A 26,393-nucleotide genomic window follows, 5' to 3' on the forward strand; every position below is an offset into this window, starting at 1 on the left:
TACCAGTAACTCTTTTATTAGTGGAAAAAAAGTTTATTGCATCAAACTACATTCCCAGGAATTCCTTGGACAACCTAAAAAAGCTGCACTATATGTACACCAGTCAGTGCAACGTCTTCAGCTATCATTTACAAGACTTTATACAGAAAATAGAAAAAGAGCTTCATATTTTACACAGCATCAGAGACACTATCCAGATCAACTGCAAATGTAATACTTTCTATGAACAGTTTGAAGGATATTTGCATGCTGAATATACATTTTAATTGGAATTAGATGAATGTGGGTCGAGTATGAAACCATAACTACTCAATGCTAAAAAGGAGGACAATTCATAATATTAAAAGAGCAAGTTCTTGAGTTCATATTTCTTGACAATGGTTACTCATATATTTCACCAGATGTGGGGAGCAACTTTAATCAGGAAACATTTAGGAATATATGAGTTGAAGGAAGGTAGATGATGGTGAATTGTAAGTTAGTGGATTGTGTCTGCTGATTTTAAGAACATTGTAGTCTAGTAAGTGAGCGTAGAAATAAAACTGTATTTCCTGAACTGAATAATGTAATGCAGGATTTTCAAATTCAACAGTTATGAAAATGTATCTGCCAGTTTCTGCGATTTAACAGATAACCATTGAGTATTTTTCCAGTGTGTGTGACAATAAGGATTAGAGCAGAAGGGCATGCACTGGGTTATTTCATTATATTTATTTCACAAATGACATTCTATTTAGAAAGTCAGTAAACTGGGGGGATATCCTTCCACATAGTCTGAAGCTTTTGACCTCTGGCCCTGTTCATTCATACACCCTTTCCTCCGGTGCAAGTAAGTACCTTTGCTCTATTGCAGTGCAGTTCTTGGTGCATTAGACCACTGCAAGGAAAACAAAAGACAAACTGCGAACTGGAGCGATCTTTAAAGTGCAACACAGAAAAATGCTGATCGGATCGCGTATGTTCTTTGGCTGTTGGTATTTTGTAGCAACACGGACTCCTTCAGCATTTCCAATCCATAAACATACACAGGGAGCAGTTGCTATTTTATGAAACCATTAACACTGAAATAACGCAGCCATGGCAACTAAACCATAACGTTTCTTCAAAACTCGAGAATATGACTATTGGACAGTAAGTTAATTAAGCGTGTCATTGAATACATCGAAATTTATGATGTTCTCGTAACCTTTTGCTTGGTCACTGTGACAATCATAGAAAAAGCCTCCTGCAGTCTGTTGAGAGCATTGTTTAATCCTGTCTCATGCTACGCAGTTACAATACTTTTGAAATTCCACACGCGAGTCCACGTTGAACCTTGCTTATTTAACATCAAGATAGCTCACCTGACAGTACCACAGGGGTGACTGAAGCGCACATCTCCATATCCGGAAATTCAGACTGCAATAAACAAAGTATGGATGCGGAATTTTAACCAATGACCAAATACTGTGCACGCGGTAGATACCAAACACAGAGCACATACAAAATTGCACATCAGAATCTTGGTTTTGCATAGAGACAATATTCACTTTCACGTGCTGTAGCAAACGGGTAGATTGCAGCACGTGACACGAGGCTGTTCTCGGTTATGTGAAGGACACACACTTGTTTTCATAATGTTACTGTGGGATATTTTTCCTCTACTAATATCAACAAGGCATTAGTTTGATAGTCCATGCACACACACACACCAAACTGGCCAATTTCTTTCGCTCATCACCTTTAATTCTGGTAAAGTGCTTGGATTTTGTAATGTAATTTTCTACATAAGAAAAAAAGCTAGTTTTATTAATTTGCTGTTTTAATATATTTTTATATAAAGAATATACTGCGTGAATTATGAAGCAACAATGTATTCCAAATAAAAAAGTGTAAGAAACCTTTTCATCAAAAAAGTATGTTTCAAGATATAAATGTGGTTCTTTTCAAACTGTCTTTCTCTTTCAGGGGACAATGTTAGTTGAGATTGAAATGAACGTCTCAAAAGCTAAAAGCTGTGGAGTGGAAATACTGAGGGCGGTGCAAGCCATGCCATTTTATCATGATCTGGCAGATGGTCATGCCTTGCTCTTTTTGTACTTTGCACTTTCTTTAAATATTAGACATGTGTACATCAATACATCAGAGGGTATTACCACGTTCTTAAAAAAATACCTGTCAACTGGTACTTGATGAAGTATTTTATTTTATTTTCTGTTTTCATTCCTGCAGATGAAACCTTTTTTTTTTTTTGGATGGGGGAAAGGGGTGCTTAATATAATTTCTGTTGTACATTATCTGTCTTGTCTTGGCTGAGACAAAAGTTTGCTTTATTTTTATTATAATGCTTTTCCCCATCTCTATATTTTTGTGTTATTTTTCTTTTACAAATTCACTTGTGAGGAGTCACGTTCATGTCTAAGGGGAACAGTGGAGGAGCATCCTAGCCAAGTCTTTAAAGTTTAGAAACACTATTGCCAATGTATGAAGTTAATTACTTCTGAATTTATTGACAATTCGCTATCCTACTGCAATAGTTGACAATGGTTTTTGAAAACTAGAATGTCATTCATCATTAAACAATGTTGTGTAGATGGAAGAACTCCATTATATCTTGTTTCATTTTTAATTTTTTGACCGCAAGTCCTCACCTGGTAACCTCAAGAAACAGAATGGTAATCCAGCATATCACAATGTCTTTGGTGAATCCACCAATGTATGGAAATCCATCTGATTCTTAAAGTTCTAGTTTTAATTTGTGCAGAATGGTGAAACGTTTTACATTATTTTCTAAAAACGCATGTGTTTAATCCTGTGCATTCGCAAAAAAAGAAAAAGTTAAACAAAGACAACAGGGATCATCGATCTATACAAGCACATGTCAAATAGATGTACATGTTTTACTACGAAAACGTTTGAAAAAACATCATATATGGAGATAAGGACTGCTAGTCCAACATGTTCTGGCCATTTGTATTACTGATGTTTGTCATGGGTTTTGAGCCATGTTGAATCAATAGACTGGGTAGATGTGGGGATGAGCTGTCGCCGCCCATTATTCTATCCCAGAACAAACTAAATCAATAGACTGGGTGGATGTGGGGATGAGCTATCGCCGCCCACATTCACGCCAGAATAGGAGAACTGCGCAGTTGGCACGAGACCACTCCAAAGATGCAACCTTCTTGTGGGGGGTTCCACATCACCACTCTACTGTGAGGATGCCATCAAAACAATGTTAAGCAAGGGTCCTATACTATCAAGCAAAAGACCACTCTATTGAAATGCAGTAGTTCAAGACAACTCAAAAAAATGCATGCAGTACCCGCTTTGGACTCAAGGCGGCGCTAGCGGTCTAAACTCTGACAGGAGAACTGCTACTTCAGAAGCTAATTAGCCTTCTGTGACAATTGGGACTTCAAAGCTTGTTAGGTAATGGAAGATCTAACCACCTGCTGTTCCCAGAGACAATCTGATTTGATTAACAGGCCAAAAGGCTGGGAAACCTTCTCACCTCAGAAAGCCCGGGATATCACATGGTCATGCTAACCAAATGCAAAGTGGCCTCCTGGTCTGTTGACCTCAGCTTGCTGGAGCCCACACAAAAGACCTTTTCCCTTGAATAGGATTTGGTGATTTTGACTGTTTCCTGTCAACAAAGATCTGCCAGCCAGGAGAGATATGTGATCACTGTCATCCCCAAACTTTGGGGGCGGACTCAAACACTGCAGTACTTTGAATTGAAAGCAAATATATATTTTACAGAAATACTGATAACTCTTGGTAACCAGATGACAGAAATGTGAAATTTGGGGATCCTTAAAATGAAAACTTTGCCCACAATTCAAGCCCAAACACCAATTTGTGTGATGTTCTCGGGCAAAACCCCACTATTTATTGATACTACAGACTCTGTGTTTAAGCTAGAGACATGGGAATTTACTGGAGTATGTATGGACAGGCCGTGCATATGTGTATAATTTTTAATGAAAATACAATGTTGCATAACCCACTAAAATCGAAAATAAGTTGCCATTTCTTTACCCAAGCTCCTAGAAATGCCAGAGTCGGAACAGTGCCTACCTCATGTGATATATGATGTGTGTAGGTGATGTAAAAACAACTGTGCAGTTGGGAAAGATGCATTTGGATCAAATATAGATTTGTGTGTGAAGATGACAGGGGAGGGCCCTCTGGCCATAAAATCTACCTCATCACTCTGACTCACAACTCAGTTCCCCCAATCATGGGAGAGGGGAGAATTGGGCCAATGACAAGTAGAGAGGGGCAGGCTGAGCTAGGCCCAGGCACACACCCATTTTCAAAACACATGAAAGCAGACAGTGCAGGACAAGTGGAGATCCCTTTTTCACTTTCCGCGGGACGCTCTGTCGGGAGACTTCAGACTTCAATTCATCAATCTTCAGAGACCAAGACTTTACTTCAGAATTTGTAAAGAACAGGCCTAACCCACAAGCTGAGTTCTCTTCAGCAGGCCTCAAAATCATTTGCAGACTATTCACAGCCGGGCTGAGCTGTTGATTCTGGCCTGAAACCCTGCGCCAGAAAGATCCAGAAGCAATGCTGTACCCAGAGAAAGCAGAGACACCCAGAAAGCAGACCAGAGATCCAGAGAACCACAGGCCGCTGTATTCGGGGAGCTGACCCAGACGCTGTGAGCAGAACCGGTGCCTGACAGACCCAGCAGAGCGGAGCTTACCCAGGCGCTGCGCGCAGAGACCGTCCGTGGCGAGGGAACCGCAGCCAATCCTGACCCGATCCGTGGCAAGGTCCAGTCCTTTCAAAGCTGGGAGTGAGTACTTAGATCAGATTGTGACAGAAATAAGCTCTTAGTTAAAATAATTTAATCCAACTATTTTAATCTGATTAGAACTGTCTCCTAGAAATCGTGTCACCTGTCATTTTCAAAGCTGTCACCTGTCAATTTGAGTTACTTTAAATCCGAAAAAAATGACCTTTACAAAATCGTTCATATCTCTGGAACCGTTTGCCCTAGGAACTTGGTTTAACTTTCCTCTGAAAGCTTAGAATCTCAGCTTTCCAACGAACCTAGAACCGACTATATTATACCTTTGCCGTAATCGCGATTCACGCACTTGCGAATTTTGCCGCGATTTGCGATTTGGTCTGATTTCTTTACCTGTAAAAAGATAGCAGCTTTTTGCTTTCCTTTGCTAAAAATTAATTTGCCTCTTAATAACCATCCCTGAATCATTGCTAAAGTGAGCCTGAGCTCATCCTAAGTATCTCTCACTCACCCTGAACCTCCTAAAGGGAATTAAAAGCATTTTCAGCATATTTCTCACTTCACTGCCACCACATTGGAAGCACTTGGGCCTGTGTTTTAAAACTCATACCTATTTCCTCTAAGCTTGCTGGTGGGGAACTGAATTTCGTATTGTATTTGATTGCATTCCTGAGAACCGTTTGCTCCTCTTTCCATCTCCTTCCATTTCTTACATTGCATAGGGGAGGGGGGTGAATTGCCAGAGAAAAAGTGATTATCTTATCTTTTGCTAAAATCATATCAAGTATTTCTGTACTGCATTTTATTCCTCATTGCTTTTCCCTTGAAACCATTAAAGTATTTTTGCTACTTTATCCATCCTATACTAACTCCTCATTGATTGTAAAGAAGTGTACTAGTGCCAGATTACCCTTTGTTGATCAACATCATATGTCTAAGTGTACTATCAGATATTAATTTATTATAAAAGTGTGATTATATATATATTGTTTAAATTCTCAAATAAACCTTTTAATTTGCAAAACAAACCTACTTCTTGGCTCAGTGGGGTCAGGATGATTCTAAGAGGGGGGTGTTATACAAGGGTTGTCATCCAGAGTACTGAACCGAATATAAAAATACATCAATAAGGGTTTTCCTCAGCATCCCAGACTAGGCATCGACTTAGCTGTAGTGTTGATTGAATATCGCTTACATGTTGTACCCTAACATAAACGCTTTAACACTACTCATCTGCTGTACCGATTCAAAACATTGTTTAATTCATGTATTCCCTTTGCATTCACTAATTCAGTATATCTACCACATTGGTTCACATACCTATCCACACAGGACATGCTTACTATTCTACTGTGAATGATCAGCCTTTCACACTCTGTGAAAAGCTTGACTTGTGAAAGTAGATGTTGGGGACGTTGCCTAGCTGCCAAGAAGAGAGCCCACACCTAAGACATCAGAACAAAGATCCCCCCTGAATTGCTAAACCATAGAACACCCTCATTTTCTTCAAAGGTTTTGAGGGTGCAAGATCCTTTCATCAATGGTGATGCACTTTGCCAGCTGTATTTTGTATTGAACTATTTGATCTAACAGTTATACGACTGACTTCTCTTCTTTTCTGTACTATTCCCTTGCTAGCCATAAGTGAGCAACAACGGTTTATTGAAATGGCCACAAACCCATGAAGGGGTCACATTGACTGAAGGGCATTGTTCTGAAAGCATACTTTCTTTTATGCCTTTCCTTTGCTATTATGAATTTACAGAAAAGAAAAGGTGAGAGCATCACTCCAATGCTGCTCTCCAAGCTAGACATTCAGATGACATTCAGGGCCTGATTTAGAAAGGGTTTTCCGATGGAATGCAAGGATTCTGTAGTAGTGGTGGAAAGCAATGCTGCCAATTGTTATCAGAAGCACACCCTCTCTGCGATAGCTCCACAAAAGGATGGCTCAAGGGCAATCCTCGGGTAGTCTTGTGGAGTTTGAAAACATTCTAGGAGTGGTAGGACCGTGCGGTTCTGATGGAAAGCAGTACAGCAGATGTGCATCAAAAACACGTCCTCTTTGCAAGGTCAGCGGGCGTAGATGGTGCAGAAGGCTCACAACCATCACTTTGTGCAAAAACTGTGTAAGAGCAGCGCCATGGCAGTTACAGGAGATGTGGCGGGATCTGCAATAGCGACGTGAACGATGAGGCGGATATATGCAAGGTAACCCCCCACCAATGAGTCATAAGGCAGACATATGCAAGTTAACCCATCCCCTCCTTGTGGCGCATACATCCAATTAAGTTGAAACAATACACTATGGGCCTGATTCATGGAATGTTTGCACAGTGCAAAGTTACTTTCAAAAAGTGAAAAGTGACATTGCAATGTGCAAAAAATTCCATGAATCAGGCCTTTAGTATAACAAAGCAATATTTACCGTTCTCGTTTTTCAGGACAGTGTGGATCTAAAGCAATGGGCTGTCTTGAGTGTGCTCCTAAACTGTTCTGATTGGTTTTGTGTTGGATACACGTTTAACTGGCAGTTATGTGAACCCTAAAACAATTAAATGTAAGGTGCAAGAACAACGCTCAAGACCAAATGACGACAGGCTTGTCACTCGCATTGACAGGCTTATCTCTCCCGCCTGTCTCGCCAGGGACATATTGATAGCGACTAAGCAACACACAGGACCAACCTCACTGGTTGCAAAGGCATTGCTAAATCGGATGTAAAAGGCACATTTACATCTTATTTCTAATCTGACAGAGAACAAGAGCACTACTCGCCCAACCCAATGTGGATGAAGGCGTGATATGAGGCATTAAAGACACTAATCTTCCATCCACCTGCTGCTTAAATATTTTATATCTACAAACTCTTAACAACAGTGTGGATACACCCAAAAGTGGGGATTGATCACTTTTAAAAATATGTATTGAATTATTAAAGACAGGGAAAAACCAATTTGTATGACGACACATGCAAATCAAAAGCAGGCATGTGGGTTGAATAAAAACTGTGAAGAGGGCATCATATTTGAGTATTCTTTGGGAACCCAAAAACACTTGCGTCCCCTCATTTCCATTTACTTAAGCAAGGAGCAAATGACTCGGGTTGGGGAGGATGACATTTCTTAGTTGCTTCGATCCCACTAAAAACACTTTTAATCTTTAAGAAAATAAACATGATTGCGATTTCCTGATTCACGCAGCTTTTTTCACTGGGATTTTCCCTTTTAAAAACGCATCCTGGAAGAAGTCCTTAGGCAACAAGGCATTGACTCTTCAGAGAAACTTTGGTGCGAAGCTCTGGGTAACTGGATCCTTTTAAAGTTAATTCAAGCATACCTGGATTCCTTCAAGGGAACATTACTCATAGGCAGGCCAGTACCTATTTGATTACACATTTGTTTCTAATCTAATACTTCTACAGATACTTCATATGTCTGTAGGCCATTCAGATGAAAGTGATCATCGAATGTTCAAAATGAGAAAGATAAGTTAGGCAATGAGGATTCCGTGGGTGACAAAGATAGTTGGTACATAAATGAGTGTTAGAGGGAATGGTAACATGTGGTCTGCACAGAACATAGGAAAGATGTGCTTTCTGCTCTAACAATGCACTCCATGAGAAGATCTCTTCATGATTACTGGTTATATCCCTCTTGCTTTTCCAAATTTGTGGAGAACCTTCTGAAAGATTGCTGAAACAGTTCCGCTCTCTATTGGCTATTATATCTTGTTCTTTGCAGTAGTCCTCTTCTTCAAATAAAACATCCCTATGTACAAAATAAGAATATTATTTCAAATTAGTACCCGCAACGGTCAATGAGCTTGTAAACCACAAGCTCATTGGCCCTCGCCCGGGCCTTACCTGCTGTAGAAGGCTCGGCGCTCCTCGCGACCCAGAGTTCTTCCTGCGACTGGCCACCATGGAAAGGGAGAAGGGACTATGTATAGTCCATTCTCCCCACTCCATGGTGGCCATTTTCTTTGTTTACTATAGAAAGAGAAAACAGACTACATTTTCTATCCACGCTGGGCATTTTATTTTACTTTTTGTACTTTCTTTTTCTGCCGACTGTGAAATGCAACATGCCTCGCAACCAGGGAAAAAGAAAAACATTAGTTCCCCAGTTTAATGGGCCGAGGTACTTATGGCAATATGCCCCTCGACTGTGGGCCATTACCTCATAAGGTAATGCCTCCGGAGCCTGTGTAAAGGCCCACGCTACACCTGTAACTATGGGCCCCGGGGGGGCATTACCTTATGCGTAATGGCCCGCAGTCTCGGGGCTTATTGCCTAATTGTAGACTGTCAAGGCCAAATCTCTTTACCTTTCGATGTTTACCTTCCTTCAGTTTTTATGCCTAAGTCCTGGTTAAGTTTAGGAAATGTCAAATTGTTGTTTAACGCAACTGGAGCAGCTTTCAGGGGAAACATTTGCAGAACACTCAATCCTGTTTGTTCTGGTTAGTGAAAACGCAATGCTTATTGTTCAGGTTATGGGAGGACTGACAATGATAATTGACAACAGAAAGTTCATGTGATATGGTTAAAGCTAAATTACGAGCAACCACGGTATGCTTTATCCTGTATCATGCATTGGGCAATTATAAACATGGCAATACATGTGTTTACTCCATTTCAGCACTGATGCATGCTTAATGTAACCAACTACAAGCGTGCAGTTCCACTCAAGTAAAGGCACTTCTACCGGGCTACCGGGATACCCTAACATAATAGAGAACATCAGTACATGTGCTACCCATTCATTCCTAATCTCCTATGTTGCAGACAGGCTTGCCGTGGTTGACTGCTCAATAACCACATTCCTTCTGTTCCTAGAAACACCGGCTTCTCGGGTTGCTTAATGTACAAACAATGCAATATGGGATACATTTCAAAGATGACAGTTGCCCTCATTCACTAATTGAGCTGAATGCAGGATGCCATGAGCACAGCGCTATTCACTCCTTGCATCCAGCATGCACTTAGCACAGAGACCCTTGTTCAAAATAGGTACTGCATATACTTGTAGGTTCACACTGCTAGTCACATTAGATTTCCAACCTTCGTTTTCAGGTCATGAAAAGCTCCCAATGGTCGCAGTGAATGACTCTAGTTTGTGCAGAAAAAGAGTGGCATGGAGTGGAATGCAGGATTTTGCTGCCATACAAAAATCTATAAATACATGTTGGGCACTTAGATATGTATTCATTAGCTTGTAGCAGGCATTTAGTTTCCTAACAAGATTGAAGCTGGGAGAGCATTTCAAGTGACTGGTTCTAAGCAACCTGTCCACTGAATTGTTTGCTTAACATGTTCACAATTACAATAGGGCTGGAAAGTAAAACTATACAGAAGCACGATGTCCTACTTTTGGGACTGCAGTGTTTTAGAGATCTAAAAACATCCTTCTCGTTCTGGAGTTTTCCATGCGTCCCAGCCTTAGGATATCTGCGGTCTTATTTACAAAGCATTGAAAGGGAAAATCCCATTGAAAAGCGCTTTGTAAATCAGGCCCCTAGTGCCTTGTTTAATACGCCAAGAGGTCTTCAGGTATCCGTTCCTTTAATAGTATTTTCATGCAACCTATACTTTGTTACAGGCACAAATTGGCCTTTACATAATATGCGTTGACGAACCGTTTTTAAATTGTCTCTTTTATACATGTTTTGAGCAGCACGATTTGCCTTGGAACAATATAATGCATGGTTTAATGTGATGTTCTTCATTTTTTGTTAAAAATGGCTAAAGCATTGTAATCTTTTTATCATATGTGTCCTGGAGAATATAATCCAATACGATTGTACTCTTGTTATGCTATGCTGATTTGGCATATGTGTTTCTTTTCTTACAGATATTGTCAAATGTGTGCCTTGAGAAAGCCCTTAGGGGTGAGAAACAGGTGTTCATATGATCTACACTTACAATAACTAATAAACACATGTATATCTATAAAAGAAATCTGACAATGACTGGGTACCATTTCTGGATTTATTTGCATATATTTAGTGCAAGGTCAAGATGATTACAGATGGAGGTTTGTCTGGTCTTTCGCAATGCAAATAGAAGCTTTATAATCATACATGGATATTGAGAATGCCCATTATTACAAACCTTCTCCAGGAACGTTTGGAGATCTTTACCAGCAAATAAGAAGGGGGGATTGATGACATGTCCTTGTATTGTTTCGAAAGTAGTTGGCCATAACATCCTCGTTTGCCCTTGATATATGGAGATTAAGAACAAATAAAAGGAGACTACCGATTTTGCATCCACAGGACTTCACTTTATGTAAGGAAGCTATTTGTTTGTTGTTAACCCTTGTGCTAAGAAACGGCTCTGTCCATGATTATAAAAACCCAATACATTTTAAAAAAGCAATGCAGAGGGTGATGCACTACATGCAATAGATGTTAACATGTAGGTTGCGTTGAATATACACTCAAGTGAACTCAAACAACTTTCACTTAGGCAAACCTTTCAGAACCTTTTAACTCGTGTCCACCTTAAGGACATAAGTAGTAGTGGACAACGGAAGGATCATTAGAAAGGTTTTGGTCCGAAAGTTATTGGTGCTATATATCATCATAAGTCTATTGCATATGACAAATTGCTACCATAAGATGCAAAATAACCCTACTGTGCTGTATCACATGGAATGTGTAATTATTTGTTAAGCCATTGTTTACCCCTATTCTTTTTTTATTAGGACATTGCTATCAGTAGCAGGAGCTGATTTACCTATATTATGTGGGGGTTGTGTACTGTATTGTCTTATGTGTTGAACTAGCATGATGCTGTATTGCAGTATTGACATACAGAATATTAGTAGTCCATTAGCAGTCGAAATAAACCTGGGTAGGACCACGCTCTTAACTCTGCATGCTGGCTGTTTTGTGTCATTGAGAAATTAGGCTTAATAACATGTTATACTTAATGTCTCGGGGTGTCTTTTTTATAATTACTTTTATGTGTTATGATTACATCTGTATGCTTTTATAGCTTTGTTTCTTAAATAAAGTTGAACTGAATGACCAACAGACTGACTCACTCGTCAATGAACACAGTGCGATGAAAAAAAATGTAGGCATCAAAATCATTTTTAAAAAAATCTCTTCTATCTACATAAAAACGAATTAATTTCCCACTTAGAATAGATGATAAACCATTGTTATACTTATTAAACTTGAGACATTCTTTGGTGGTAGAGGTGGGGGAGCCAAACAATGAATAGGTGGAATCGAGCCAGAGCTGAGCCATGGGTCCTGGCTTGGCTCTAAGTGCAAAATGCAAGCCGGTAAGATATGCATAGCTTGTATCTGCCTCCAGACCCTCAAACACAAGCCCATACCTATCATTCTGCCTCCCCAACCTCCTTCAACAAAAGCCAAATAACTCATAACCCTCTTTCCCCACAACACAAATTCATGATCAGTGTCCTGCCTCCCTGCACCATAACAGGAAACCTATACCTGGCACTCCAGTTTTTGAAGATACAGTACTGTGAAATTAAATTAATTGTTCAGGATCACATACTTTTTGTAAGGTGGTGTTTTATCCTAGTCTGCCATTTAGACACGTGATCACATACCTTATCATCTCTATACTGGTGACCGTCAATATAACGTTTTAAGGTTCTTAACATTATCTGATTCATACAGATGACTTACAATTGCACACATCACAACTTACACAAATCTGACAAATATAAAACATCATGTTAAGCAAAAAGAATAATTATAATAATTACAGGTTTATTTTCACCATTCTGCATGGAATGGTACTCTGTATGTACCAGAATGCAAAATGCAAACTAATGTTGGCTTAAACAATCTCCTGTGTTTTGCAAGTGTATTTTCAAGAATTAGACACACCCCAAATCTGCATCGGGTCCTTTCTCTCCACCATATCTTTCTCCACATGCAGTGTCCACATGCAGTGTCCCCCAGGGCTCTACCCTCTCACCCTGGGTCTTCAATGTCTACTTGGCCTGTTGGGCCCACCTGATCTCAACCTTCTCCTCTAACTTTCAGTGTTATGCGGATGACTCTCAGCTCTCCTTCAGGCTCCCCTCAGCCTCCTCTCCTCTCTCGCTCATTCCTGATTGTCTATCCGCATTTCAGGATCTCTTTAATGCCAGTAGGATGGAGATCCTTCTCATTTGAACCCCTGCTCCCGCTTTCCCTCTCTCACCCTGGCTGTCCACCTTGGACCCTCTTCCTTCACCTTCTTGTGAGACAAAAAACCTTGGTGTCATCTTCGACTCAACTCTCTTCTTCTCTCCTCACATCACAGATCTTACCACAAAGGCCTACTACCAGTTGCACCTCCGCAGAGGTATTCTTCCTTTTCTCAATTTCCTCTGAAAGCTCATTGTTTCCAGAGTCCTGGTTCTCTCCAGGCTGGACTACTGCAACAGCCTCTTTCTCAATCTGCATTCCTCTACTCTCCACCCTCTGCAACTAATCTAGAAAAGGACTGCAAGACTTATCCTTCGCCTGACGCCCAGGGACCATATCTCTCCAGCCTTGAAATCTCTCCACTGGCTCCTGATGGATGCAAGGATCAAGTTCAAGACCCTCTGCATAGTCCACAAGGCTTTCTTGGGCAGGGCGCGCACTACTTCCATATCTCTCTACCAAAACACATTCCTTCTCGATCCCTTCGTTCAGGTACCTCCAACTCTCTGAGGGTCAGACGCTTCTCCAGGCAGAGAGTGGGTGGAAGATCTCTCTCCTCTGCAGGCACCTCCCTCTGGAACAGCCTCCCTGCCCCTCTCAAAATTGAGCTGGATCACCTGAAGTTCTGGCAGCAGTTCAAGACCTTCCTTTTGTACTCTGTTTTCTCTTTCTCCCTCCCTTACTGGTCTACCTGTCTGCTGCGATGACTGGTTGCTTGGCTACCCTGAGAGTCTCACTGGGTACTAGGCTCCTCCTTCATCAGTTTCTCCTGCACTGCCTCCAGGCCTACCATGCTTTTATGGGGCTGTAACTGTAACCCCCTACAGTCCCTTGTCTCCTTGCACTTACCCACAGCTGTGCTGCCTTGGCCACACTTAATCACAGCAATGCTGGCTTAATTGCACTCCCCCTTCCCTCTTCTGGCAGTGGCCACGCATTGAATCAGAGCTGACCAATTGCACTCCCACCTTCCCTTCCCCCGCACTTGCATGATCTGAATGACGCATGGCCTAGTAAAATCGTGTCTTGTCCTCCCTCTCTCCTCCCTCCCATGTCTTGTCGCACTTAGAAACACTCGGGCACAGGCGCGTTATAAATGATATATATCATAGAAATAAGTGCATTATTTTGTGTAATGCACATTTAACTTCTAAGTGTTCCCAATTGTGGCATCCAAAGCAAATATAAACTATCGAAGTACAGGGATTTGCTTAGGGTTGCACAAGTTGGTCATGTGTGGAAGACAGATTTTCTGAATGCTCATTTTGATAGGTTGCAGGTTTCAAAGCACACATGCTCCCATTGCATCTTTAGTTTTGTGGCAGCATGCAGTTCCTGGCAAGAGATTTACAGTACTCTGTGCAGGTAGGTAATTGCAAGCAGGTGTTTTACCTGTCACTGTGTGGCAGTGTCACTTTAATGTACTCTGTGAACGTAATATAATTAGAGGTGATGCTTGTCTTGGCTCCAGTTGGGCTATTTCAGAAAGGCACTAGAGCTCAGCCAGACCCAGACATTTCGCTCTAACCAGGTTCTAACTGGCTCTGGCGCCCCCTCCCCTGGTTGGTGCCCTTGTATGTTACAAATTGCATCAATGGGATCATTCGTATTCCGACAACAAATAATGCATGTACAGTTTACACGGTAAGGTACAATGGGATGAAACGTGATATACGTTTGCAAAGGGTACAACAAATAATGTTAGAAAAGAATATTGGCCTACACATCAGGATGTTCCTATTCTACTGTTTTCAGGAGCTGGTTGTTAAATCGCTCTTGGCCTTCTTTGCTCTCTTCCTCATATAAAGAAGCACATCTGTAATAACGATGCTCTGATAAGCAGCCTATGGCAAAACGTTCTTTATAACTTCTTCCTGGCAGTTTTATACATTATGGCGGGGAGTTGTGATTAGCTCCTACGAAACGGTGCAATATCAGACATGGTGGCAGCCCACTTCCAACAGAGGTGTATGGCCAGCAAACACTCCCGAGTATGAAGGTCACAGATTCATACAATGCTCAAGTGGGAACACTGCCTACATTAATGTAACTTAATGAAGGAAGGCCGTTGCACAATGCACACCTGAGCAGGATGAATGCAATTAATCAAATCTACAAACATATATAGCTGTGCCCCCAAGTCTTGGTAAATGTCATACACTTCCTTTTTCTGTTCAACAAAGTGACGTTTGAGGGAGATCTACCAAGGATAGTCTGCCTATCTGGTGAGAACCATGAGCAATGCCATATACCTGTGGACGGCCCAATGGATCTGGGACCTCATTACCACACAGATGTGGCAGAGCAAACGCATTATGTGCATGAACCTATATTTATCATTTGCAAAAACATAATTTGACAAGCTTAGTCGTTCATGGCATGAAAAGCAATTACTAAGATGTAGTGCATTTTCCTCTTCATAATTGTATGCAGCAGAGCTTCTGAGAGAAACAGTGGATACATATCCAGCCCGATAAGAATTTGCATTTTGCTTTTACTGGATGATTGTATACTATTATTAAATCTGTATTTATTATGCACGATTAATCAGGTTTTATCATGATGTGGCAAGTATATTTTATGTTGCTATTTTATAAGGACGTATGGTTGAATGCCAATAAACAACCAGCAATTGCTTGTCTTTGATTCATGAAATGGAGCGACTGAGGCTAGGCAGAGGTTTGTTTTTTAATTTATTTTTGTCCATCATATTGCCACTATGTCCATCTTATTTCATTTGATGGGGAATTATCCAGCCCTCAATATATTTATAATCGATTGCTCCTACAAACTTTGTAATATATTTAGATAGCTCACTGTCATATTCATTGTGCTATGCCAGGACGAGTTAACCATTTCTATACACGATTCATGCCAGTGATTACAGTATGAGACTCTCGCTGGATAAACTGTTTTGGTAATGTCAGGGAAGGAAGACAGCACCTTGATCTTCTCACCAGGAGCATGCACTTTTTTCTGCATAGCAATCTGGAAAGGATTATACTAGTGCCAATGAGTAGATTCTCTGGGTTATGTGAAGGGGGCTCATTACTAAAGCAAAACCTTTGCCTGAGCTGCAATTGAAATCATTGGAAAGGCTAAGCTGCTCAAAACAAGTAAGGGTAGGTGGGATGACTGCATATCACCATGCAACATATTTTTTAAGGGTTGCACTCTTGCTGGTTGACAGCCAATTGAGTTGAAACAGATTACAGTTTAGCTTTAACTGATATTCCGTGGCAAAATAGAGAAGTGTGCTTTAACTTCACAAATAACAATTCTGCAATGATGAAAATGGTAAATCATTCGCGCTCACTTTGACCACTGATCACTGATCACTGATCAAATGTCTCTCTTTTTTAAATGTGACATACAAACTATTTGATGATTCTCCAACGTGCCTTTCCAAAGATTCCAAAAACTGTGCAGGAATGGAAATGAAATACCAACTCATTTTGTAGTCACACTAATTTTATCAAAAATATGCAAAACAAAGCTCTAAAGTTGTCCGGGATAAGGGTTGGGAGTTTTCATATATTGACCAGGGACGTCATTTAGGGGTCGCCAGGGGTCACAACTGCAAGCCCCCAGGTCTCCATTGCTACCCCTGTGGTCTCCCTAGCTACCCCTAAGAATAAAAAATAAAAAGTTTATTTTTTTTAAATTGAAGCTCCTTGGAGGTGGCCAGTGCCAAGTGGCTCTTTGCTTTTGGAGTGGCTGACTTTCTTGGTCAGGCCCCTTAAAAAAAAGAAGGCAAATAAGAACACGAGTGCCACAAGTCTAACACTTTCAGCAGTGACCCTAAATAAGAAAGAATAGGAATACAAAATAATTTGTCTTTTTGGAATTCTATACATTAATTGCTAGACTCATTAAAGGTTTATTTCAGGCACACTTCAGGGGGTGAGTCACTTATTTAGTCTTTTCTTGAACATCTCAACTCAGTCTTTCATCCTTCTGAGGTCGATAAATGAGTACCAACAAAGGCTGGGTGATATTGTATGTATATTTGTTCTATATAAAGCGCTTAAGCATAAGTGTTATACAATAACACATCATTATCATTTGGCCATGGACGTCTGCTCGCATTCACAGTAATTTGGTAATATGGGCCTATACACACTATCTTAATGATACATATGGTGATCCATTCTTGTATGAAATGTATATCACATTATAGTGATATCGTAACCATATTTTTGCACTGCACTATGCAATGTGATGCCACTTCCTGTTTTGTCAAGGGGTGATAAGTCATGTTCCATAGCTTCTTTTGATATCACTTTGTTGCGGGGTCATATTACAACACTTCTTGTGATATCTTCAGAGGTCAAGGGTCATATGATGTCACTTCTGCTATCCCTGGCATATTGGTGAAATGACGTCCCTGATATTGACCATTCTTTGCTTGTGCCATTCTGTGAGCGTGTACAGTATGTGTAGTTTAATGTTCTTACTGTGCTCTGATTGGAACCTATAATTCAAGAAAGGCTGAGCATATGACTGACAACGGCCAACTTGAGATGTCTTTACTCTATCTCTTTGGGTATACATCAGTGTTAATATAGCCTGCTCTTGTTCATTGTTTGATACATTTATACATTTTAGTTTGCAAGATGTAGATACAAGTTCCATTGCCACAAAAATGAAACATATCTTAAATTACAGCAGTCAACTGATGATTTTCTGTTTGAATAAATGGCATCGTTTTTACATTGGAATTTAGAGGTTGGAATTGTAAGATAGAGGAAAAATGCAGTTTGTAGGTTTAAAAAAACACAGCAAAAAGATCGTGCTAGATGTTTGTAGTCTGCCTGTTAAAAAACAATGTGCCCTCACTTACTGCTGTATATGACGTTCCATCTCACCGTTAAGTGCATGCTTTTCTGTCTGCAGAGCATAAATAACTGCCTAGAACAGGAAAAAAAAACCTGGATGGGCGTTGTGGAGTGCCGTCCCTCCCAAACTAAAAGCCCTGTCGCTGCCGTGCACAATGAACAGAAAAAAACATCCGGACACAGTAAAACATCCGGCCACAGTGGTGTTTGCACCACTGGAGACACCTCCTTCCTTGAGAGTTGTGTGCAGACGCCTGCTTTTGATGAGACAGGCCCATCCAGCTGACCTGCTAGGTATTGCTAGGCCTATTTTTAAATGGACATAACTAGATTCCAGAATTTTAAGTAAACAGGTCGCAAATTTCAAGGGACACATTATTTTTTGTACTACTGTGTATGACGAACTGAGTACAGATGCTAGTTGTCATGTATAGTTTAACTTTAAAGCCCTTCCTATTAAAGTACAGATCTAAACGTGCATAATTCAAATGACAGCTTTATCATGCAGTCCAACCTTCCCTGAAACCTTAAGCTATTTAATTTTCTAGAAACATAAAATATGTTTTCTTCATCTCTTCTTACACATTATCCGTACATTTCCACTGAAATAGTTCTGGTTATTGCAACAGAGTCTCATTTATACACAAGACAACCCGAATTTCATCAAAACCATGCTTTGCATTCGCCTACTGTATTATCTAATTGTTAAGCAAATAAAGGACCCAACGCTCTGTTACAGCGGCTGGGAGTGGGCAATATCACCTACGAGGAGGCACATGCGTCTTATGCCATCCTGTCTCCATTTCATATGTTTCTTTTACTGCCACACGGGACCAGAGAGCGTCTGTCTTGGGCATGAGAAGTCACTATATAACCTGAATCGGAAATGGTCTCAGCGAGTTTCAAATAGCCATAGGCGTCATTGAAAGACTTCCATGTTATGAAAGCATGGCTCTGCAACCGCTCGATTTTCGCAGCATTCACGAAACAAGAAGTAGGACATTCTCCCGAGAAAATAAATCAGCTTATGCACTGAGACTTTCGAATGTGTGATCCAACAACTTCAAATTGTTTACAATGATTTATCAGGAATTGACATATAGAGAAAGTGACTCCATTACAGGAGCTGCCTGGGTCTTTTAAATGATAAGATAGGTTATTTAGAAGGCGCTTAATACCCAGAGGTTTCTAAGCGCCGACCCAGGGATCAAAACTGTGTTGCTTCATGTTGTTTTGCTTGGAAGGCGATCACGTTTCCCGCTGAGCCCGCTATGTGGGTGGTTCAACACCTGAACCCTTCCTCATCATCTTGACATGTTTCTTCCAGTCAGAATACTGACTGCTGGAGGTCAAGTGTGCAGGCATAGCTGTACGCGTTTTGACGTGTCTCATTACAGAAGGGCGTTGTATTGAACATGTAATTAGACTGAGAAGATTAGATCCTAAAATGCTCCATGACCTCTGATTTATCTGAACCACCGTTCATTGGTAAAATCGAAGAAAAGGGGGTTCAGAGGACAACTAAATAAACACCTAGCACCAGAAGGACTAGTGACAGACTGCTAAACTATAATCTGATATAATCTGCTTTAATGATTGTTTTTAGTAGCCTGCAAAGGTTTTGGGACACGCATCACAACTAGGCCATAGGTCTGTTCCCTTTTCTGTGGCAAACTACTGAGAGTTAAACTTGGCATTTAAATCTGAGTAAACAATCACATTCCTTTGTGGACTGTTTCAATTATTGGAATTATTGCCATGGCTTTGTCAAACGTAAATGCTTAACCTGTCACAAGTCATCAACAGACTGTGTTTACAATATCATGTATGTAATTCTGGGAAGTCTTATAGTATCCAGCAACAATGGCACTGTGGTTGATGCCTGAGTGCTGTGCTGCCTTGAATATATAAAAAACAGTTAGATCTAAATGGTGATGTAAGGGATAACCAGCTGGGCTCTCTCCTATTTCAATAGACCCAAGATCCGGGTGCTTTTTATTGTACAAGTTAGTAGGGAATCCGGAAGTGAACTTCGACAATTGTCCCTAATTCAAGCTTCAGATGAATGGATCATTTAAGAAAATGTGTCTTCAGCTTATCAATCTCTCAAAAACCGGGTCCTCCCTTACATTACACGCATAGAATCCTCCTTACAATGGCTGTGGGGTCTTGTGAAGAATACAGTCCATCATGACATATTTAACTAACCACCAGCAAGAAACAGTGTGCAAACAATGAAACCATTTTAAAATCATGTTATCATAAGCATTTTCTGATGAGGGAAATATGTTCATATCTCATCAGATACCATAAGTACAGTTGGCCAAAAGGTTATATCCATTGCTGACCGTGATTATCAAAATGATTCATGGTGTATCACGCTTTCAATCTGAAGATTTAGGGAACATTTGGGTTTGCAATGCAAGTAAAATGGAGTTTTATATATCCCTAATGAAGATGGATTTAAAAACAAAAAATAATTGTTGAGCAACCATTGTCTTTTGTTTTTGCCAATAGCTATAATCTGGAAAAAAAATTACAGGAGCCTGGAAAGAGGTCCATTACACCTCATAAGTCTATCAGAAAGCAGAGGCCAAGCCATGTAGCTTCATGGCACTGAATATTGAATTCAAAAATCATTCCTAAATCTGCTCACCAAATAAAAAATAATCATACTGAAATAAATCAAGAAAAATCTTGTTCTATCTGAATAAATCTAATAAAATGTTATGAATTTGTTTTTGTATTTCATTTGTGATTTTGGTAGTTTGAGCTAAACAGGATCTTGCATCCTAATCGTGATAAGATATCTCACTGTTATATTTTATCAAGAAGATATTCAGTAGAATGCCTGCATTCCTTGAAAATGCCCAAATAGCCAATCCACGTTACCCTCAAAATCGCCTCCTTTACATACTATAAATAATCATTGGGCTTCCTACTGATGATCTTTCTCTAAGGACTTTATGATGGTACAATGATTTATACTGCATCTGATTTCTCAGAAAGTTATGGCGGCCTATTGGTGACATGTCCATCATAGTGTATTAGATATGCACAATACCCAAAATCCAACCCATCACACCACAGACATATATTCCTATGTGCACACCTTTTGAAAATTGGAATACAAATGTTAGAGTAACAGATGTCTCAGCCAACGTCTTTAAAAGAATGAATAGACTTTGGGATGGTTGTTTGTGTACCAAATTAACTTTTCACAACAAATATTCAGGATAATAACATGATCATTCCCAATCCAGCAATGTGTCTCAAGAGTTTTATACTAGCCAATTAGAGCACATTAGGTTCAATTTAGGGACTCTCTTAAGCTATCATTTAGATCTAAAATCCACTGTCACAGCCACTGAAAAGTCGTATGCTGAACCTTACTAATGTTTTGTGGTTGTTTTAATACACTATGTTTCAAATTAGCACTTTCTTTGCCTAATTACAATTGAATTATGCATGTGACTTTGTTTGGAGAACATCGTCAAGGTGGTTGCTGAGTTACACAAGTGAGCTCTGAAAGGAAGAAGTCATGTTTTGCAAATGTGAGCACAAGCTTGAGAACATGGATATACACGAAAGAAAGATTCCTAGGTCGACACCACCTTTGATTGGGAAGGCATTGGCAAATCAGAATGAATGCTTCACAGGATGCTTGGTATGCTGAGCAATGGCAGTTCTTCATTGTATCCTTGTACAGGGCTCTTCATCAGACACCTAAAATAATTAATTTAATATGAAAATAGCTTCTTCAAGTTCACAATCAATGGAGTGGATTTGAAATATGATGTTGAAATTCTTGTTCTTGAAACAGAGGATGGATGAAGGGATGAAGTTGGATAGCAGAAGATGTTCCTGTGCCAAGGTGTGGAGTAAATAATGTTGGTATCAGAGCTGTTTGTGGCAGTGCCTGCAGGGTCAGCTGTCCAGGCTGAATGGTGGCGGCTGAAAACAAATGTAGAGGGTGGCCCGTGAGCAGGGTAGCATGTGTTGGAAGGACAGCCGGGGCCAAATGGGAAAATGTTACAGGGGTAAATGGCGTCAGAGGATGAACATGTGACAATGGAAAATTTGTGTTATGGGAACGCATGGAAGCTGATAGGGCACAACGTTGTAAAAAAGTGTGGTGAATTGTGGTGATGGAAGTCTGTTGCTGCTGCACAGGAATTTGATGAAGTGATGGTGTCATAGAAAAAGTAGCTGGCCCGGAAACGGGAAAAACCTTCAAATGTTTTGACAAGAGTTGGGTGTGCATGTGCTGTTGCGCTTGCATCTGTAGTACCCCATACTGGTCAATTTCCTCAGGTGAAAATCCAATAGGCTGCTGGGGTAGAGAGGGAGAGCTTATTTTATTGTACGCCTCAAACACATTCTCTGCATCGCCACAGTTTTGCATTGCACTATCATAATAGTAATTGAATTGCTCTTCCAGTGGACTTGAGTTCATGTTCACGTCACGCAGCTGTAGTCGGATTTGTTCTTCTTTGGTCTCCGTTGAATCAGTAACAACCGAATATGTATTAGATGGTGAAGCACAAGGGAAATCATTCGGGAGCAGGTCACAGCTTTGCATGAAAGGTTTCACTTGATTAATTATGGGACTTGATTGTTCGTGTCTGTCTGCATGCATGTCTGCGCTCAGGGACTGGTGTTCTCCTCCTATTCGGATGATGTCGTTAAAATGACAATTCTCATAATCAGTATGCGTAGTCACAGTAACTTTATATTCCTGTGGCTCTTCAAACAGGGACTTCTGCTCTGTGCTTCCCAATGCACTGACTTGGCTGTTCTTCAAGCATTGTGTGTTTACAGCTGACACCTTCTCATGCAAGGGTGACATGGATGTGCTATCAATAGAAGCTGAATGTTGGACTGAAAAGAAACCTTTTGGGCAGTTGTACAGATCGACTGCAGAGTCATCTGGATTGACTTTCGGAACCGGAACATTTGTCCCCAGCACCACTTTCTCAGACTGCGCTGTGTCTAAGTTTGGCTCCCCTTTAAGGGAGATGCTCTCCTGCGCCTTGTTTTCTTTTATCACACTTTCTGATAAGCCCTCACTGTCATTTCCGAGGCATGGAGGCTCCTTCAAGCATCTCCTTTGTAATGCTGCCTCTTTTGTGACAGGACTTGGGGGTTCCCCTGAACTTTTGCTGGTGGCCTGATCCGTTTTCAAATAATAACCCCTCTCTTTGGAAAATAATTGTGAAACATTGCAGTGAGATCCTCTTTGGAGGGAACGTTCACTACTGATTGTGTTTCTGGAGTGTGATCTTTCTGACCTCTGCTCAATGCTTCGGCTAATGTGTTTCCTTCTGGCGAGCCGATGCTTTGATTTCCTCCGCTTTGACCCGTGCTTACTTTGTGAATGGCGATGCTTTGAACTCTTTTTGGATTTCTTGTGCTTTTTGATGCCCTTTTTCTCTTCACGTTTTCTTTCTCGGTTACTTGTAGTTTGGAAAAGGAAACCCACTCCTTCCTCGGATGTCGAAACAGGCCTGTGCTTTCTGTGTTTGCATGCGGAGCCTCGCCTGTGTCTTTTCTTGCAACACAATAAACATTGGCTCCTCGTGCTGCGTTCCCTTGATCTGTGACCATGGCCAGTACTGCTGTGACTAGCTGATGAGCTGCTAGTGGAAGCACCTGAGTGAATGGAGTGTCTGCTAGATGGCGACCGCTGAGCAGAAGAGTATCTCCACCATGCTTCGAGACAGCGTCGGTCACTATCGTACCCTGAGTTCCTGCAGTGAGAACATGCCTTATCACCGAGCGATTCTTCAGTAGAGTCCTTTAGAGAACTATTTAAATCAATTTGGCAGACAAATGGTTTTTGATTTGATTCACACTGGCAGGGGATACCAGCACTACTTTCAGAATTGCTCATAGCACATCTGTCCATTTTATGCTTTTTAGTGACCTTGTTTGCAAGCGGCAAGGACATTTGGCCACTTGCACTGTTCAGTAATGTTCCCTCGTTCCCAGAAAGCTGGTCAGGTGAAATGTCTTTCCGTTTCCTTTTGTGGCATGATTTTTCATCACAGTCCCTCATCTCTGAAAATGTAAAGTTAGGGGATAATGTTGGCACATCTGCATTCAAAGGCTTTACACTGCCCGCGGTGCCATAGCAAGCCAATTCTTCATCATTTGTGCAATCGTCAGTGTTCTGCTGAGACAACCTGTGTGTCTTTGGTTCGGTGGACAGATCCTCTTTTTCAACCAACATTGGCTTGCCTTGCATTGCACCCGAGTCTCCTTTTCTGTCTTGAACGACTGGGGGGCCATTTTCGTTGCTATTGTAATCCCCCTTCATAACTTTACTGTTTTGTGAAAGTTTAAAATCAAAGTACAATGGATTGCAACCATAGGAAATAGTTGGTTGGGTTTTTGTAAACAGGAGTAGCTCAGTGGGCCACTGAAGAACTGTGCTGCCATCTTTACTTACAACGTGGAGGAACGGTAACGCTTTGGGGCGCACATCATTCACTGAAGGTTCCCTCATAGACGCTGCTTCACTTCTATTTAGAGATTCAGAATTCTTGAGACCTGCCGCTGTATTCAGCACATCAGCATTGCATTCTGTCTCTTTGGCCTGCACCTGGGTAGCAGACGTTTCTGATGGGGTCTCATCTGGACTCTCCTTTAGCAAGGGATTGCTGTGCTTATTGAATTTGTTCTGTTGAGTTTTACATGAAGTAGTTTGGCACTGAACAGATCCATCCATCTCCAAAGTCCTCTCAGAGGTCTTTGCTTCCTCTGCCTGTTCAGATTCCTTGTGTGAACCAAATCCACCCGCTTCCAAATAGTGCATTTTGGCTTTGGGTTTTGGGTTGTGAAGGTCAACAGTGAGCTCTGATGTTGGATACGCATTGCCATCCTCTTCTTTTGATATATTTGTGTTGGTCGCTGTGTTGATTGAAGCATTAGTGCCATTCTGCACTTCAGGCGAGATTGTAGTGGTGCTAGGATGTGTGGCTGGATCTTCAACCAAAGGGGCTTGAGTTCTGAAGCAGTCAATGGCTAGCTTTTCATTCAAACTTTGAGAGACTTTTCTTTCGGTTCCTTCTTCCGAGTTCTCATTAAATACTGACGCAGAAGATTCGAGCTTCAACTGGGCTTTTTTGGAAAAGCAAAAGGAAACGCCGGCCCTGTGGCTGACCTTGTTGCCATCTGGGAGTGGTTGGAAAACCTGACTTCCGACTGCCAGTGTAAATGCTTGTTGCTGCTCGGAAATGTTGCTGGGTGTGTTATGTCCTTCACATGTGACAATGAATCTGGTGCCGGGACCACTTCCAGATTTATTGGAGAAAATTCCTGCTTGCAGTTGCTGCCCAATTGCCACTCTGGAACTCTTGAATATTGGCTCTCCTCTTGAAACACTACGAGAAAAAAATAAGGTATGGATTTAGTTAACAGTTGTATGTGAAATGTCGACATTTTCAGCAATGTCCTATATAAAAAGTGAATTCTCAATTAGCAATAAGAACACATTTCTGACAGTCCAAACTTAATCGGGAAAGCACACTTCAGATTTTAAATACATGGATTTGCATAGCGATTCATGTTTTGAATGCATGACCATACAGGAGTCAGAAAGAACACTTAAATATGTAATGTGTGATTGACAGATATTTAATGCAATCACTATCTCTACCTGTGGTGTTCCCCAGGGGTCTAACCTCTCTCCCTGGCTGTTCAACCAATACCTGGCACTTCTTGCCCACTGCATTGCCGCGCTCTGCCCCAACTTCCAGTGCTATTTGGATGACACTTAGCTCATTTTCAGGCTACCCTCAGCTACCCCTTCTCCGTCTCTCATCTCTGATTGTCTGTCCGCCATCCAGGAGTGGTGTGCCGGCCTCCTTTCCTGTCTCTCTCTGGCTGGACTCTCTTGGCCCTCTTCCTGCTCCCACCAGTGAGGCTAAAAACCTCAGGGTCATCTTCATCTCCACACTCTCTTTCTCTCCTCACATCTCCTACGTCTCTAAGAAGTCACACTACCAGTTGCACCTCCTCAGAGGTATTCTTCCTTTCCTCTCCTTCCCCCAAAAGCTCACTGTCTCCAGAGCTCTGGTTCTCTCTAGGCTGCACTATTGCAACAAACTCTTTCTAAATCTGCCTGCTTCTACTCTCCGCCCTCTGCAACTCATCCAGAACAGGACTGCAGGATTTGTCCTTGGCTTCAAGCCCAAGGATTCTATCTCTCCAGGACTGAAATCTCTGCACTGGCTCCCAGTGGCTGAGAGGATTAAGTACAAAACCCTCTGCATTGTCCTCATCCGCCTCCAACTCCCTCAGGGTCAGTCGCTTCTCCAAGCAACGAGTTGGTGGTATATCTCTGTCATCAGCTGGGGCCTCCCTCTGGAACAGCCTCCCAGCCTCCCTGAAACTTGAGGAGAACCATCACTGGTTCCGGAAGCACCTCAAAACGCTTCTATTTGCTTCAGCCTTTTCTCCTCCTCTCCCCTGCTGACCTACTGGCTGAAACTAAAACTGCACTGGTTACCTGGTCACCCTCTGATCTTGAGCCTAGGTCCCCTCCCCCGCCAGTCACACACCTGCACTGCCTTCCTGGCAACTCCTGCACTTGGGGACTGTTTTCTGAATCCTTACAGTCCCAA

The 26,393-nt window shown here is 41.3% G+C and overlaps 1 protein-coding gene across 2 annotated transcripts in view; it reads right to left on the reverse strand.

Annotated features, from left to right (window-relative positions):
• Positions 1 to 26,393, reverse strand: part of ZNF804B (zinc finger protein 804B) — a 1,261,227-nt gene continuing 1,234,834 nt past the window's right edge. For both annotated transcript variants that reach the window (XM_069648408.1, XM_069648409.1), the window contains one exon: positions 1 to 25,151. In XM_069648408.1, coding sequence (XP_069504509.1) covers positions 21,539 to 25,151 — 3,613 coding nt within the window. In that variant the 3' untranslated portion in view covers positions 1 to 21,538. The remainder of the gene's footprint in view (positions 25,152 to 26,393) is intronic.

This window comes from Ambystoma mexicanum, chromosome 2q (assembly GCF_040938575.1).
Source record: "Ambystoma mexicanum isolate Mex_15411 chromosome 2q, UKY_AmexF1_1, whole genome shotgun sequence".
NCBI lineage: Eukaryota > Metazoa > Chordata > Amphibia > Caudata > Ambystomatidae > Ambystoma > Ambystoma mexicanum.